The sequence below is a fragment of the Tachysurus vachellii genome, chromosome 9, assembly GCF_030014155.1.
Source record: "Tachysurus vachellii isolate PV-2020 chromosome 9, HZAU_Pvac_v1, whole genome shotgun sequence".
Classification (NCBI taxonomy): Eukaryota; Metazoa; Chordata; class Actinopteri; order Siluriformes; family Bagridae; genus Tachysurus; species Tachysurus vachellii.
The window spans coordinates 13,091,192-13,107,041 of record NC_083468.1 but is presented as its reverse complement, the minus strand read 5'-3'; the positions used below and the strand labels follow the sequence as shown (position 1 = coordinate 13,107,041).

The following is a 15,850-nucleotide window of genomic DNA, read 5'->3' as shown; positions in this document are numbered from 1 at the left end:
CTATCTATCTATGGGGGATGTGGTAGCCTAATGGTTAAGGTGTTGGGCTACCAATCAGAAGGTTGTGAGTTCGATTCCTACGTCCATCAAGCTGCCACTGCTGGTCCCTTGAGCAAGGCCCTTGACCCCCAATTGCTCAGTTGGATAAAAAATGTAAGTCGCTCTGGATAAGGGTGTCTGCTAAATAACGTAAATGTAAATCTAAATCTATCTATCTATCTATCTATCTATCTATCTATCTATCTATCTATCTATTGTGGTTAGGGAGTCTATGTTACAGATGTTTTCTGGGAGTGAATTCCAAAGACGAGAAGCAGTGCGACTAAAGGCTCTAGCTCCCATGGTGGTTAAACGGGCAGGAGGTGTAATAAGGAGCCTAGATTAGGAAGAGCGGAGAGTACAGGAGGGAGTGTAGAACTGTACGAGAACTGTAGAAGGTATGGTGCAGCAAGATTATGAAGGGCTTTAAACGTGAGGAGATTTCTATGTAAATGTAAATGTATTTAATTCCCTGTCTGGGCCTCCTAACAAAGTGACACAAGCTGTGAACACTAGAGAAGTTGAAGAAAAAGTGACTTCAAATAAATATCAGAATCAGAGGTATGCAGACAATGATGGGGAATAGGTGCAGACAATGATGGGGAATTTTACCAGTACACTGGTGTTACAATACAACAAATTGACTTATTGGAAAATTTAAATTAGAAATTAGAACAAACAAATGAATTATTTTATTTTAAGCCTAATACAGTATAAAATTTGTCAGGACACTGATTTCAGTGGGACACATTTTTATCTCTGTTTGAATAACCTTACAAAAGTTTTAAACTTTGACAACCATGCTGAGTTAAATTAAAATTTGGAAAAGAAATGGAGGACAAACAAAAACAATATATTATTGATGAAAGAAAACTTTTGTTAATTGCCTCATTCAGAGGCAAACTTAAATCTTTAATAAAAAGAAAAGAATATTCATAACCTTTATTGGATTGCTGATTGCTACATGTATTGTAGAAGTTATCTATGGGAATACTGACAAATGAGATACTTTCTATTGGGAATGATTGTTTTTTGAATTGCCAGGTTTTCAGGGAGCCCCATTTAATGACATCGGGAAATTAGAGGTGTTGGACTAAAAGGTAGGGTTTCTGATTTTTGAGAAAGGCTTCAGAAAAGTGAGTCGGGCCGAATACTAAACAAAAAACAAAACAAACGTGTAGCCAATGAGCAGAAAGGGGCAGGTCTTGTCAATATGCGGTGGAGAGAGTGTTCAGTGCGCATGTGTGACATTAGCAGAAAGCGGTTTTAACATTGACATGGAGGATAAAAACAAAGAAAGAAAGCAAAGAAAGGCTTACGATAAGGCAAGAAGTAGGACCCGTGTTAATATAGGATCAACTAACCAGCGCTGGAGAGAACTGAAGGAGCGGGAAGTTGGCTGCATATTCACAGATTCGAGTTTCCCGAGTCAATAACTCCTGAGCTAAACGCTGTTACTACACAAATAACACCTCTTTTCTATCGTACTAATGTAGAGAGGCAGCTACAACTGCGTTTTACTAGTAACAGCGTTTAGCTCAGGAGTTATTGACTCAGGAAATTCGAATCTGTGAATATGCGGCCAACTTTACTTAAGACGGCGAGGTTGCTTTGTTCTTCTCGAAAGGTGAGTAACGTTGGTTTTGCTTTGTTTCACAGAACTAATATATGCCGTCCTTTGCATGATTATGCTTGTGTGTCATTTTTTGCTTGTTTGTTTATCTGCAATCATATTGTTTTTCTCTTCAGCTATGATAAAGACACATTTCTTTCCATTAGTTGCCTGGGTTACGTATGTATGTGTGGGCTGAGCTATCAATACAGGGGTGGGACCCATTTGGGTTAGGGACGTGTTTGTTTTGGTGATTTTAAATGTCAACATTGGCTTTCAAAAATCAGAGACCCCACCTTTAACCTGGAAGCATGGACAGGCTATTCTAATCCTACCTACATTACACCAGACTTCTCTTTACCATGCATGGATGGAAACATAAAGACATGACTGACTGAATATTTATTTTTATTATTATTTTTATTATTAGTTAGCACTTTTATTATTGATAATATTAAATAGTATGTATTTTATCATAATCTCGGCACTATGCATTTAATTATAGGATAAAAAGTTAGTATTGCGGGATTTTCATTTCTGTGGCACTCGTGTCATGTGACGTCCTTGCGCATGCGCCGCGGTTTGATTTCCGCTGTAAAACGGTCAGGGAAGGCGGACAAGTACGTTCAATGTTTTAGGCGGTTTTGTAGTGATAGAGTTTTGTATAAATTTTCTTTCCGATAGAATATATTACCTTAGTGGTCACGAATGATTCTTTTGCTTGCAGCAGTGAAAAAAAAAACAGTACTCGGCTACTTAGCCATTTAGCAAACACGAATGGAATGATTACTTTTGTATTAGCTAGCTAGGAAGTTGTCAGCGTTTGCATATTATTTTATCACGCACGTTTTAAAAGCTACCAGCGCGATGCCTCCTGTTCCTCAGAACAATTTAAAAGAACAGCTCGAGCGGCACAGCAGTGTAGCCGAACGAATCAAGTCTCTGGCCAAATCAAAGACTGGGTAAGTTTACCTGGGATTGTTACCGCCTTATAAAACTGTCCTAAGCTTATCTTATGTTTTTCACTGTGTGGAGCGTGCATAGGTATTAACCTTCCGGTTTTCCTGAGGACAATCTAACCTCTTCTGGAAAGTTTAATGTGTCATAACTTGGGGTTTCTTCCACATATTTGCCTGAAATTTTCCCGGATTGTTCAAAATTATGAACTTTGCAAGAACTTTGCAATTAATTTGGTCTATTTTCGTTGAACCATGTATTTCTAAATGTGACCTCGCCACATAGTGGGGCAATAGGTCACACTTTTGCCCTTTTCAGCGCAATGAACATACATACAGACACAAAAATACATACATAAAATGTCCACTAACACACGCACCCAAAACACACACACACAAATTGGGCATTGCAAAATATGATCTAACGAAATGATGCTACACACACACACACATACAAGCATTGGTCATTGCAATTCATTAGGCCTCCAGAAAAAACAAAAGCTACTCATTTGTAAATATTTTGCACTTGTAATATGCATTTGTCCAGGTGGGGGCAATATCTTCTCTGCCAACAAGCTTCGCACACACACACACACACACACACACACACACACACACACACACACACACACAAGCATTGGGCATTGCAATACATTGGGCCTCCAGAAAAAACAAAAGCTACTCGTTTGTAAATATTTTGCACTTGTAATATGCATTTGTCCAGCTGGGGAAATATCTTCTCTGCCAACAAGCTTCGCACGCGCACACACACAAGCATTGGGCATTGCGATTCATTAAGCCTCCAGAAAAAACAAAAGCTACTCATTTGTAAATATTTCACACTTATATGCATTTGTCCAGCTGGGGGCAATATCTTCTCTACCAACAAGCTTCGCGTGCACACGCGCGTGTGCACACACACACACACACACAAGCATTGGGCATTGCATTTCATTGGGCCTCCAAAAAAACAGCAACAATCATTTGTAAATATTTCACACTTGTAATATGCATTTGTCCAGCTGGGAGCAATATCTTCTTTACCAACAAGCTTTACACACACAGACAAAATAGACATAAGTGTAAAATGTTCACAAATGTAAGGCTGATCACACAGAATGGTGATAATTGTATAATTTTTGATTTATAAGCATTCAAGTCAATTTGACCTGGAAAAAACAGGTTTTATTATTTATTGACATTAAAGATGGTCAAAATAGTTTCAAAACAATCTCCTGGCTTTGAAATATACCAGCCTGAAATTGTGCATCAGCTTTTGTGCCTCTGTAGTGAAAATAATTCAAAATCTTTTTTTTTATTTTTTTATTTTATTTTTTTTTTTTACTAGAAAGTCATTTTTGCATATTAATGAGGTTTATTATACCAAAATTACAAAAATATTTGCAAAATATATGTTAATATGTTGGAAACAAGTTAGACTAAAAAGAAAATAAACTTCAACCAATTTTACTTTTTAATTTTTTTTATAATGCTTCTTCAAAGTTACCATATCTGGCAATATAATTGCACAAGGAGACGCATTTTAATCCATTAAAATGGAAATTTAAAAATTGTAGTTGATAAACACAATAAGGCTTAGCTAAAATTACTGTGGAATTTTTTTTATTCAAAGTCATGTCTTGCAGTATAATTGTGCAAGAAGGCACATTTTAATTCATTATAAAATAAATGTTACTTGGTAAACTCAATAAGGATTAGCCAATTTTACTATGGAATTTCTTAATTCCTCTTCAAAATGACCACAGTGTAATTGCACCTTGAGGCACTATTTTAATCCATTATAAAATTAAAATTTCAAGATTTTAGCTGGTAAAACCATCTCATGTTACTTCAGCATAACCTACTCTATAAGCAAAAATTAAGTCTGCCAAAATAATTGCACCTTGGGGTACATTTTAATCCATTATAGAATGGATTTTTCAAAATGCTAGTTAAAACCATCTGACATCACTTCACAATGAAATACTCATGTTCACAACAAAGATCACATAATTCTACTCTGTAATTCTGAAGTAATTTTTATCCAATATTTCTGTCCATTGAACTCAACCAGAAGCCAAATTTGATCCATTATAAAATTAACATTTAATAAAATGTACATTTCAAATTGTTAGTTGATAAATCTGAATCAATTCACTTTATATTAGGATACCCTATGCTCACAGTAAAGATTAAAATAATTTTACTGTAGAGTTTTGAAAGAATTTTTATTTAAAATCACTATATCTGTCAATAAAATTTAACCAGAAGCTAGACGTATTAGATTGAACATTTACAAAATATTACTAGATCAATCTGACTCGGTTTACTTCAGGATGACCAAATGTTACATTTTTCTTGAATTTTGGTGGCTTGCCAACGTAATAGAATGCTTCTAATACATAAAAGAAAAGTAAATTCAGGGGAAAAGTGCTTATTGAAGATGTTCCTGTAGCATCGCAGTCTTCTTGAGCTTAACCCAAAGGTACTTTCTGTGTGACCAGACTTTATACACTGTAACAAAGTGCCTTCAAACAATAGACAGATATAGTTGGTACATTCTACTGGAGAACTTACAATTGACAGGACAGAAGGGCCATCATGGGTATTGATCAGTTGATTGCTTTACAGCCATTATGTTAACTACAGGTGGGGCACAGGCACAAGTTGGGGCACAGGCACAATGTAATCAGCCATTTAGTTCCCACTTTAGTTATATGTTAATTACAGGTGGGGCACATTAACATCAGACTTCATCTACATTGGCTTTCAAAGATCGTGCACCGTGCCTTTAAGAAATTCCCTTAACACTCCTGCAGAACACAGGACAAGTTGACCCTGCTGGACAGTTTAATGTGTCATAACTTGGGTTTTCTTCCACATATTTGCCTGTAATTTACCAGGATTGTTCCAAATGATGAACTTTGCAAGTAAAATTAATTTTGTCTATTTTCGTTGAACTATGTGTTCGTAAAATAAATACTTTCCTCCTCAAGAGCAGGGGGTCAATTTGACCCCGCCACATTTAGTGGGGCAATAGGTCACACTTTTGCCCTTTTCAGCGCAATGAACATACATACAGACACAAAAATGCACACATAAAATGTCTAGTATATTATAGTATAGTATATATAAAATAGTGCCTCCTTGTGCAATTTTATTGACAGATATTGAGACTTTAAATAGGAATTATTAAGAAAGTCTTTGTGACATGAGGGGGAAAAAGTGAAATGAGATGGTTTTACCAACTAACATCTTGAAATTTTAATTTTATAATGGATTAAAATAGTGCCACTTGGCATAATTATATCGCAAATGGTAAATTTAAATATATGAATTATTATTCCAAGAATAGAGTAGATCATTAAAAAAGTGATCTGAGGGGGTTTTATCAACTAACATTTAAAAAAATATATTTTATGATTTATCATTATATGTGCCTCTTGCCAAAATTATATAGCCAGATATGGTAATTTTGAATAGGTATTATAAACAAAATTTCACAATAAAATTGTCATTGGCTAATCTTTATTGTGAGCATAGAGTAGGTCATTATGAACTTATCTTAGATGGTTTTCATTAAATAAAACTCATTTGAAAAATATATATATTTTATGATGGATTAAAATGTTCCCACTGGTGCAATTATGTTGACATATATGGTGAATTTGAATAGGATTTTATTAAAAATTCCACCGGAAAATTGGCTGATATTTATTGTGAGCATAGAGTATGCTATTATGAAGTGATCTGAGTGAGTTTTATCAGCTAACATTTTTACATTGTTATTTTGTAATGGATTTAATGTTATTGTTCTGTTCAGGGCTTAGTATCCAACAGCTGCGTTCTTGAAATATATGTATGGCTAGTTTAACCATGCTTCCAGGGGGGCGGGGCTTCTTTCTGAGAGAGATCACAGACTCTGTACTACGTTTAACAATTATTAAAAACAGGAACGTGCAACCTAGCTAGCAGGTGAAGAACTCCAACAACAAAATCACCAGCTAACTTACTTTAAATTTGCAAGAACTATAGACTAATACAATAACAGGCTTAAATAAACCCAAAACATAAGTCCACTTACAGTTCTCACAGACACGCGTTTTATTAACTGGCTAGTTATCCTCCAGACAGTGACGGACCACGTCTTTCTCTCATTTCGGCTGTGTGGCGCTCGTGCCTGCTCGCGGTGTGAAGTTCGTCCGCGCTGTTCTCCGAGATGCACTTGACGGCCTTTTGTGCAGCGGAATTGTTTTTTTTTGGACGACCTAGTTAAGGCGGTAGGGTTTCCCAGCTTAGGCGGGCCGCCCGAACTGCAAAGTGCTGCGGGAAACCCTGCACCATTCTGTGCAAACTTAAGAGACGGTTGTATGGAAATCTCAGGAGAATAATAGTTTATTAACTACTCAAACCAGCCTATTGGTACCAACAACCATGCCATTTGTAAAGTTAGACAAATCACATTTCCCTCATTCTGGTGTTTGATCTGGAACTGTATCTGCATTGTATTATGCATTTTACTGCTGACTCCTAATTAACAGACTGGATAACATCCCAAACAGTTCTGACCCATCATGGCATGGATTCCACAAGATCTTGAAAATGTGCTGTGATATTTCTCACAAAGACATTAGCAGCAGATCTTAAAATCATGTAAGTTGCAAGATGGATCCTCAAATCCTTCAAGTCAACAGCTTGAATTCTTGAATGTTCCTCAAACCATACTTAAGCAACTTTTGTAGTGTGGGAGGGAGCATTATCGTACTGAAAGGGGCCACAGCTATTGGAAAATTCTGATGTAATGAAGGAGCATATTTGTCCTGCAACATTGTTTAGCAAGGTGGTACGTGTCAAAGTAACATACATATGAATTCAAAGACCCAAGGTTTTCCAGCAGAATGTTGCAGAGCATCCAAGGTGTTTGACTACCAATCGGAAGGTTGTGAGTTTGAATCCCACATCCAACAAGTTGCCACTGCAGGACCCCTGAGCCAGGGCCTTCACCCTCAATTGCTCAGTTGTATAAAAATGTAAAGTCATTACAGATAATGGTGCCTGTAAGTGTAAATGCTGTAAGTGTAAATGCTTTAGTTTTGATGCTCTCATGTAGGGGTGTGCCTTATCATACCGTCTATTATAACACTGGTGTAATTTTTTACATGATAATAAAGTGTCACCTCGCGATATCAATGATATATCGAAGGTTGCGGTGTGATGACGTATGGCGCATTTACTTTCCCTTGCCCGCACGGCAACAACACCTAAAAGCAAGAGCAGCATGTCAGCCTCCGATGATGATTTAGTACCGAAAAGGGGAGCTACTTCACTAGTATGGATCTAGTATGGAACTAGTGGTTTGGTTACAAGAGGTTAGACCTCCAACAAAGCAAAATATTTTGCAAAAAATGCAAGAAAACTGTTACCGCTAAAGGTGGAAACACCACAAACTTGTTTCACCACTTGAGTACAAAAACACACCATCGAGTACAACCAGGCTATGAAGGTACATGAGGAGGAGATAATAGCAGCTGATGATGTGTGGCCTGAAAGTAAACAAGTTACTCAACCAAGCATCGCTGGAGCATAAATTATGGCAGCGATATGATGCAACAGATTAGCCACTATGCTATTGTCAATGCATTCTTTTTTCCTCAGTCACAATTGAGAAAATTACAGCTGAATTACACAGCTACTTGAACTGCTCACCAGCAGACAGCGAGAGTGATCCCTTTATGTGGTGGAAGACGCATGAGATGAACTTTCCTCGGATCAGCTGTTTGGCCAAGAAATAGTTATACTTTGTACAGGTTCCAGCACTGACATTCTAACCTGACTTCCATTTTGTGTTTGCACAAAGAATTAGAGGCAATGCAACGGTTTCAGCAATGAAATTCTACCTACTTTGATTTAACTGTAACTTTGATAGCGTTTTTATTGAATTTTTATAGGCAGTCAGTTTTTTATATTTTGATGGATTGTCTAGATTGCTGCTGTTTGCTTACATTTGTTCTTAAAATTTTATTAGGTGACAATATTGTGACCGTCACGACTATTGCACTATAATGCTGCTGCCACTTTGACAATAGAATTACACTTCAAATTAGGTAGTCTGTCATCAATGATGGCTCATTGGATGGAAAATGCCCTTCATTTTGTTTGCACTAATAAATGCTGCTGCCTGCCAGCTACAATTGGCAATAAAATGTTTTTTTATATACTGTCAAATATGATTATTGCAAAATATTCTTGAAATATCATGATATATTTTTGAGGCACCCCTACTCCCATGCCTATTGTTGTCACTTTCAGCAGTGGACGGGGTCTTGGGCGCACTGACTGGTCTGCAGCTGTGTAGCCCTGTATGCTTCAAGCTGCAATGAACACTGCTCAAAAAAATTAAGTGAACACTTAAATCACACATTGGATTTAAATGAACAAAATATTCAAATCAGGCATAACATTATGACCACTGAAAGGTGAAAAAGGCTGATTATCTTTTCATCATGGCACCTATTAATGAGTGGGAAATATTAGGCTGCAAGTGAACATCTTGTTTTCAAAATTGATGCATTAGAAGCAGGAAAATGGGCAAGTGTAGGGATTTGAATGAGTTTGAAAAGGGCCAAATTGTGATGCTTAGATGACAGGATATGAGCTTCTCCAAAACTACAGCTCTTGTGGGGTGTTCCCAGGCTGCAGTGGTCAGTATCTATTAAAAGTGGTCCAAGAAAGGAACAGTGGTGAACCGACGACAGGGTCATGGGTGGCCAATTCTCAATGACGCAGGTGGGGAGCGAAGGCTGGCCCGTGCGTAGCTCAAATTGCTAAAGTAGTTAATGCTGGAAAGGTGTGATGAACATTGGGCAATGCTCTGCTGGGTCTTTCCATTCATTCGGATGTTACTTTGACACATACCACTTACCTAAGCATTGTTACAGACCATGTCTGCATACAGACCATGTCATTGTTACTCCCTTTCATGGAAACGCTATTTCCTGATGCCTGTGGCCTCTTTCAGCTGGATAATGCACCCTGCAGCAAAGCAGAAATGGTTCAGGAATGGTTTGAGGAGCACAACAGCATTGTGCCAGATACCACAGCACACATTCAGGGTTCTAGTGGAGTCCATCCCTCGACAGGTTATTGCTGTTTTGGCGTCAAAAGGGGGAGCAGCACAATACTATACATTGTGACAGTGGTAATTGGAAACTCAGTGAGTCAGCTCAGAGACGGCTGGATTCAAAATCACACCAAAAAATAAGGTAAAGGAAAAAATGAAAATTGCAGCCTTGTTGAATTTGCATAAATCTCATCATGGCAATTCCTAATGTAAGCCAGTAGTGTGTATGGATGCCCACTCGTCTGCATGCAGTCCTGACAATGTCTGGGCATGCTCCTAGAGGAGATGGCAAATGGTGTCATGGGGATCTTCTCCCATACCTGGATTAGGGCATCAATAATCTCCTGGGGTCTCATTTATAAAACTGTGCGTAGGATCCCTACTAAAAGTTTACGTACGCCCAAAAGCCAAAAATGGCGTACGCCAAAAAATAGTCCGATTTATAAAACCATGCGTACACACACCTCTAAGCAATATTCCCTTTATAAATCACAGATCACCCGCAGATGTGCATACGTGAACCAGCCTCATATCCCGCCCTGTACATTCCCATTTTTAACCATAAATAGTCAATGCAAATCACTGCGCGGGCATGAGAGTGGACCTCATTATAATGAGTTTCCTCTGCGCTCTGCGGGTTTAAAAATGGGCTGAGGAACCAGCATCTCAGGGGGTAGCCACTGTCGCCTGCAGGTTATAATTATATTAAAAGCAACATTGTTACAGTTTCTACTTTTTAATATTGTTAAACTCACCAAGAAGCCAGCCATTATGTACTCCGCCTGCATTTAGTCTGTTCCCTACACTGCTATGTGTCAAGATAAAGGAATCATGTGTTGAACCAGGCCAGCGTGCCACAATGTTTGTGAGAGTCATGTTGGAGTCATGTTGGAGACATATGATTTGCACATTAATAGAATGCACATGCTTTCTATTAACATAAGCAAATTCATTTTCAGATGTGCCCTTATAGCAACATGAGCACAGTCAATTGCGCCGATTACATTTGGGAAACCAGACATTGCAGCAAATTGCATTTTAATTTCGGAATGTTCTCGCACAGTGTAGGGGAACCTGATGTATCGACTACCCATATTAAGTATACCATTCAAAACGACAGATATTATGGCACTCAGGGATGGCTGTGATATACCAGACCTATAGGGTGAGATGATAGATTCCAATAGAATTATTTCATATACAAAAAGGTCTTAGACACAAAGTTGAGGATTACTTTTTTTTTTATATAAATAATTTACCTGTCTTCCAATTCTTGCTGGAAACAGCCGGTTGCCAAGAACCCCAGAGTGGTGAGGACTTGTATTTGGACTGGGATGACATCTAAATCGGCTTATTAGCCAGTCATCATCATGGGCCAGGAAATCATCATGGTCCCTGAAAACTCGTTCTCTCCTTATTCTGCCATTGGCGTAATCCTCCAACAGTGCCAGCAGTGCCATCATGAAGCATTACATACCCGGGTCACCGGAGGATTTATATGTTTCTAGCAATTAGACTGATTGTTAACACCTTGACAAAATCACAGAATTAATTTGTGGGCGAAAATTTAAGACGAAAATGTATGTGTTTTTTAAGACGAAAAAGTATGTGTTCACTATAGTGAACACATACTTCTTCATGATGGTTTTTTAATGAACACCGTAATAGTTAGGACCGATAATGAGTAGCGATTGTGCTTCATGACTGTATTTGCAGACTTTGACATTTTATGATACATGTACATTAAGGAAAATATTTCGTTTTTACACTATCGTTCTTCTCATGTATTTTCTACAATCTAACTTCAGTTCACGACCTCACCATCTGTGTCGCCAATTCCCTTTGTCTCCAGAATGTGCGTATACACGTCTCCAAAGTGTGCTTAAAGGTGCACACATTTTCCCGTCAAGTTTGTTTTTTATAGATCACAACCTTTGCGGCGAAAACTGCCGTATGCACGTTTCCAGCCCTGTTTTGTGCGTACGCACGCTTTATAAATGAGACCCCTGGACTGTGGTGCTACTTGGATGTTTTCAAATGCGCGATACATAAAATCCCAGAGGATGTTAATTGGATTTAATTCTGGGGAATGTCGGGACCAGTCATTGTCATGCACCAGGAGGAGCCCAGGACTCAATGCATCAGTGTAAGATCTGACAATGGCTCTGAGGATTGTGTTACCAGCAGAACAGCAATAAGGGTATTGTCAATACCTCACCAGAATTCTGCTATTACATAAGTGTGTATATATGTTTACTTGAACCCTTTTTGTTTACTTTGGCTGCACAATGTACTGTATGATGTACAGAATGCACACTGGTGCTGTATTTCCTGTAGTGTTTTTTTTTTTTTTTTTCTTACACTGTTTGCACTAGGTTGCACACAATACACTTTATGTAGCTATGACAACTTTAAGTCTTTAGCTCTGTGTTTTATGTAGTTTATGATAATTTATATAGCACCATGGTCCTGGAGAATCGTTCTTTCATTTCACTATGTCCTGCCTCAGCTATATGAAGTGCCTTGCAAAAGTATTCATACCCAATGAACGTTTTCATATTTTTGTCACATTACAAGCAAATGTACATAAACATTCAAAGTATTGACTCTGAGCAGCTGAATACAATTGCATGGCACACTTTTGAGATATTTACTGGTAAAAAATGGACACCATTTATCATTTATCTTCCAATCTATTTGTCTATCACACATAATCCCAATAAAATACATGCTACAAAATGTGGAAAAGTTCAGTGGTTATGAATACTTATGCAATGCATGGTATGGTTGAAATGACATTAAAAGCATTTTGACTTGACTCTTAACTTAACTTTTTTGGCTAGCAAAATAAGAAGAGCGGTGTGGAAAACTATCATCTGCAAAACCATTCCCTTTTTGGTACAGCTTTTCTCACTTTCATTTGCATGAAAGCAGGTGAATCTAACTTACAATCACTTATACTTTCTTACTAGACAGATTTATATCTCTGAAGTTTAATTGCTGTTATACTTTTATAAAGAAAACATTTGATAAAAGTATAACAGCAATTAAACTTCAGGGATATAAATCTGTTGGATTGAGGAAAAAAAAACCATTAGTGCTCAAAACCATGTGGCACCTGTCAATGTGTGGGATAAATTTATACATTGAGTGAACATTCAGTTCTCAGGGTTGGTGTGTTCCAGAAGCAGGAAAAATGGGCAATCATAAGGATCTGAGTGACTTACAAATGCCAAAATTGTCATGGATAAATAGCAGGTCTTGGGTATATTTCCAAGATTCTGTCTTTAGTACCTTTCAAAAAGAATACAAAACATAAGGGTGACCTACAGTGAATTAGAGGGTGATTAGATGGGTGTTTTGTTTAGATGGGATGTTATGGCAGATGTGTGTGTGTGTGTAAAAATAATTTCACTATTCCCTTCTTCATTTCTAGATCTTTTTGCTTTAAAAAGAAGTCTAAATCAGTCAGTGTCAAAGCTGAAGTTCCTCTAAAGGTAATTAGTGCAAATGTCATTTGCAAAATAATGTTTCACAAAAAACAAAACTCCTTTTTTATATTTCTAGAAACTCAGTGAGAACACAACCGTAACCTATTTATGTCTACTTTTCTTTGTCTTTTGGACAAGGCCAAGACCGAGACATTCAACCCAGTAGCCAACCCGTTTGCAGTAAGCAAACCTAGTTTTATTGATCCTTTCATCAGCAGATTGAATAAACCACAAAAGAACCAACTCTCAGGCAACAGTGGAATCACAGCCGTAGGAGTAGCTGAGGATTGCATCTTGTCTGCTATTCCCATGGATGACTGGGACCACTTTGATGATTTTAAAACTACAGTCAACGGAGAAGGACCAGGACCAGACCTGTCAATTAAAGGTAATGGAGCTTAGATTTGCAACACTGAGCAAAGGAATTTGCCAATTGGATCCAATTTGGATCTTTTGGAACATCAAACAATTTTTTTTGTTTTCACAGAAACTCTTGCCTTTGATGAGGGTGTCGCCCAGTTAAGACATAGTGATGGTAAATACCTCATCAATACAAAACACTGAATTTGAGAACACAAGTAAATGCTAAGTGACTGAAGAAAAAAGCACTACCATTTAAGCCTTGTGAAGAAATTAAGGGGAATTTCAGCTGTTCTACAGGCTGTTGTCTTTTTGTTCATGATTATGGTTTATCATTTGTATCTTTATCACTTTGAGGAATAAAAGGTCAGTATTTTTATAAAGTGAGGAAACTGCAGGTTTCTTCTCCAGTTTTTAATGTAATGAAATTTGCTTATAGAAATTTGCTCCTTTTGGGAAGGATCAGAATTTTGGTTGACGCATAGCAGTTAGGGCTGTGAATTCAAACTGATTCACAATGAAATTAGATTTGATTAAGGATTCTGTATATTATAGGCATCTGCATCTGAGCAATTAAATTCACATTTTGGGAAATTTTTGACCATTCAGCAACTTGATCCAGAACTTTAGCTTCATAGGGCTTTACCTGCCTTAATGCATTTTAAACACTGGGCTGCTGAATTTGCTGTTTTAACAAAACATAAAATGATAGTACTACTGTACTAACAGTATTTTCTTAGTATCTTACAGGAAAAGGACAGATGACCAAGGACCGTTGAAAGGTGCGAATCCAGCACTGTAATTCAGGATGTGTTAAAATCATATGCAGTAATAACCATGAATAAGGTTGTGTAGAGGAGCCTATGGTAATATAATTATTTAACTCAACAAAACACGTTTCTTAACTTTTGTACTTTTTTCTGATGATCTGTTCAGGGTTTGATGATGTTCTTTTTGGTGTTATGGAATCTATTTGTTGTTTGGTCGACACAATCCCTGAAAATGAGCTTATGTCCCTGACCTATGGCACAGAATTGCTTTTACTGAGAGCTCACAGGTAAAAAGAAAAAGTACTAGTTTTAGCTTTTAGAGCTAGAATTTATTAAGTTGGTCTTATTTAAATTACACAAATCAACACAGTTGAACACAGTTTGTACCATTATCAAATATATGATGGTTTCCATAGGAAAAGGATCGTTGCTGATGCTGCATTGTTGTGGCAAACAGATAGAGGATCCAGCGCTCACCCCAGGTCGCTTCACAAAAGAAGCTCTGCTGTCACAAGCAAATGTGACTGTTCATCTACACATTTTCAGCTCAGTAAATCCAATGCTTCTGTAATGTTCCTGGATTCCAACAGGAGTACCTATAAAGATTCAGACTGCATTAACAATGATGTTCAAGGGGACAACTGCAGCCAGAATCCTTTCCTTATTCAGGCTGTGAATGAACATGATGAAAAGCTATCAGGCCAGAACAGTGGTAATGGAAACAGTCAGTCAGGAGAATGTTCCTTGAGTCTGTCCTTCAGTCAGTCAAATGGTCAGGCTGTGAAACAAGGGAAAACGGTACATTTTATCTCTCCGCCAAATACAATTAAAGTGGACAATGTGGACAGCAATGTGTCACTTGGTGGGGCAGTTTTACAAAAGTGCAAAGCATCTAATGATGTGAATGACCTCTGCATTGGTGACTTTGACATTGACGACTTCAGTGACAATGATATCCAGGATTATTGTAAGGAACCCACAGCTTTATCTGTGTCAGGGAGTTCCATTGTACTACCACATGTTTGGGAAGGAGGACTCTCAAACTCTTGTGATACAAAAAGTGTTGTCACCTCAACTGCTGTTGTGAAGTTTACTAAACCATGGTTACCTGGTTAGTAGTGATAAGCTACATAAATGTTTTATTTGCTGTCCTTTGTGTAGATTAATTTTGCATTACATTCTAATAGTCTGTAGTACTAAGAGAATGTAGTGTGTTTCTGTAGAGGTTACATCCAGAAATCCAGCACATGATCGCTTCTGTGGCTTCAACTTTCCACACTCTCCAGAGATGATGAAGATTTTCCACAAAAAGTTTGGTCTTCATCAGTTCAGATTTAATCAGCTAGAAGCCATCAATGCTACGCTGCTCGGAGAGGACACATTTGTGCTAATGCCTACAGGTTTGAATTTCAGCACGAGGTGCTAGTATTAATATATCTGCTTTATGCTAGTAGATTTATCTAGTTATATATATTAAAAGTTGTATTCCTTAACAACCTCTG

General features: G+C 37.6%; 1 protein-coding gene across 4 annotated transcripts in view; it reads left to right on the top strand.

The window, feature by feature from the left end:
* Positions 1-2,244: 2,244 nt before the first annotated feature.
* blm (BLM RecQ like helicase) overlaps positions 2,245-15,850 on the top strand; it is a 30,777-nt gene continuing 17,171 nt past the window's right edge. For 3 of the 4 annotated variants that reach the window (XM_060877721.1, XM_060877720.1, XM_060877722.1), the window contains exons 1-8: positions 2,245-2,613; positions 13,164-13,224; positions 13,357-13,606; positions 13,706-13,753; positions 14,319-14,360; positions 14,515-14,635; positions 14,765-15,459; positions 15,572-15,748. In XM_060877721.1, the coding sequence (XP_060733704.1) occupies positions 2,519-2,613; positions 13,164-13,224; positions 13,357-13,606; positions 13,706-13,753; positions 14,319-14,360; positions 14,515-14,635; positions 14,765-15,459; positions 15,572-15,748 (1,489 nt within the window). In that variant the 5' untranslated portion in view covers positions 2,245-2,518. Of the gene's footprint in view, positions 2,614-13,163; positions 13,225-13,356; positions 13,607-13,705; positions 14,425-14,514; positions 14,636-14,764; positions 15,460-15,571; positions 15,749-15,850 lie in introns of those variants that run through there. The other variant, XM_060877723.1, reaches the window with a different exon arrangement.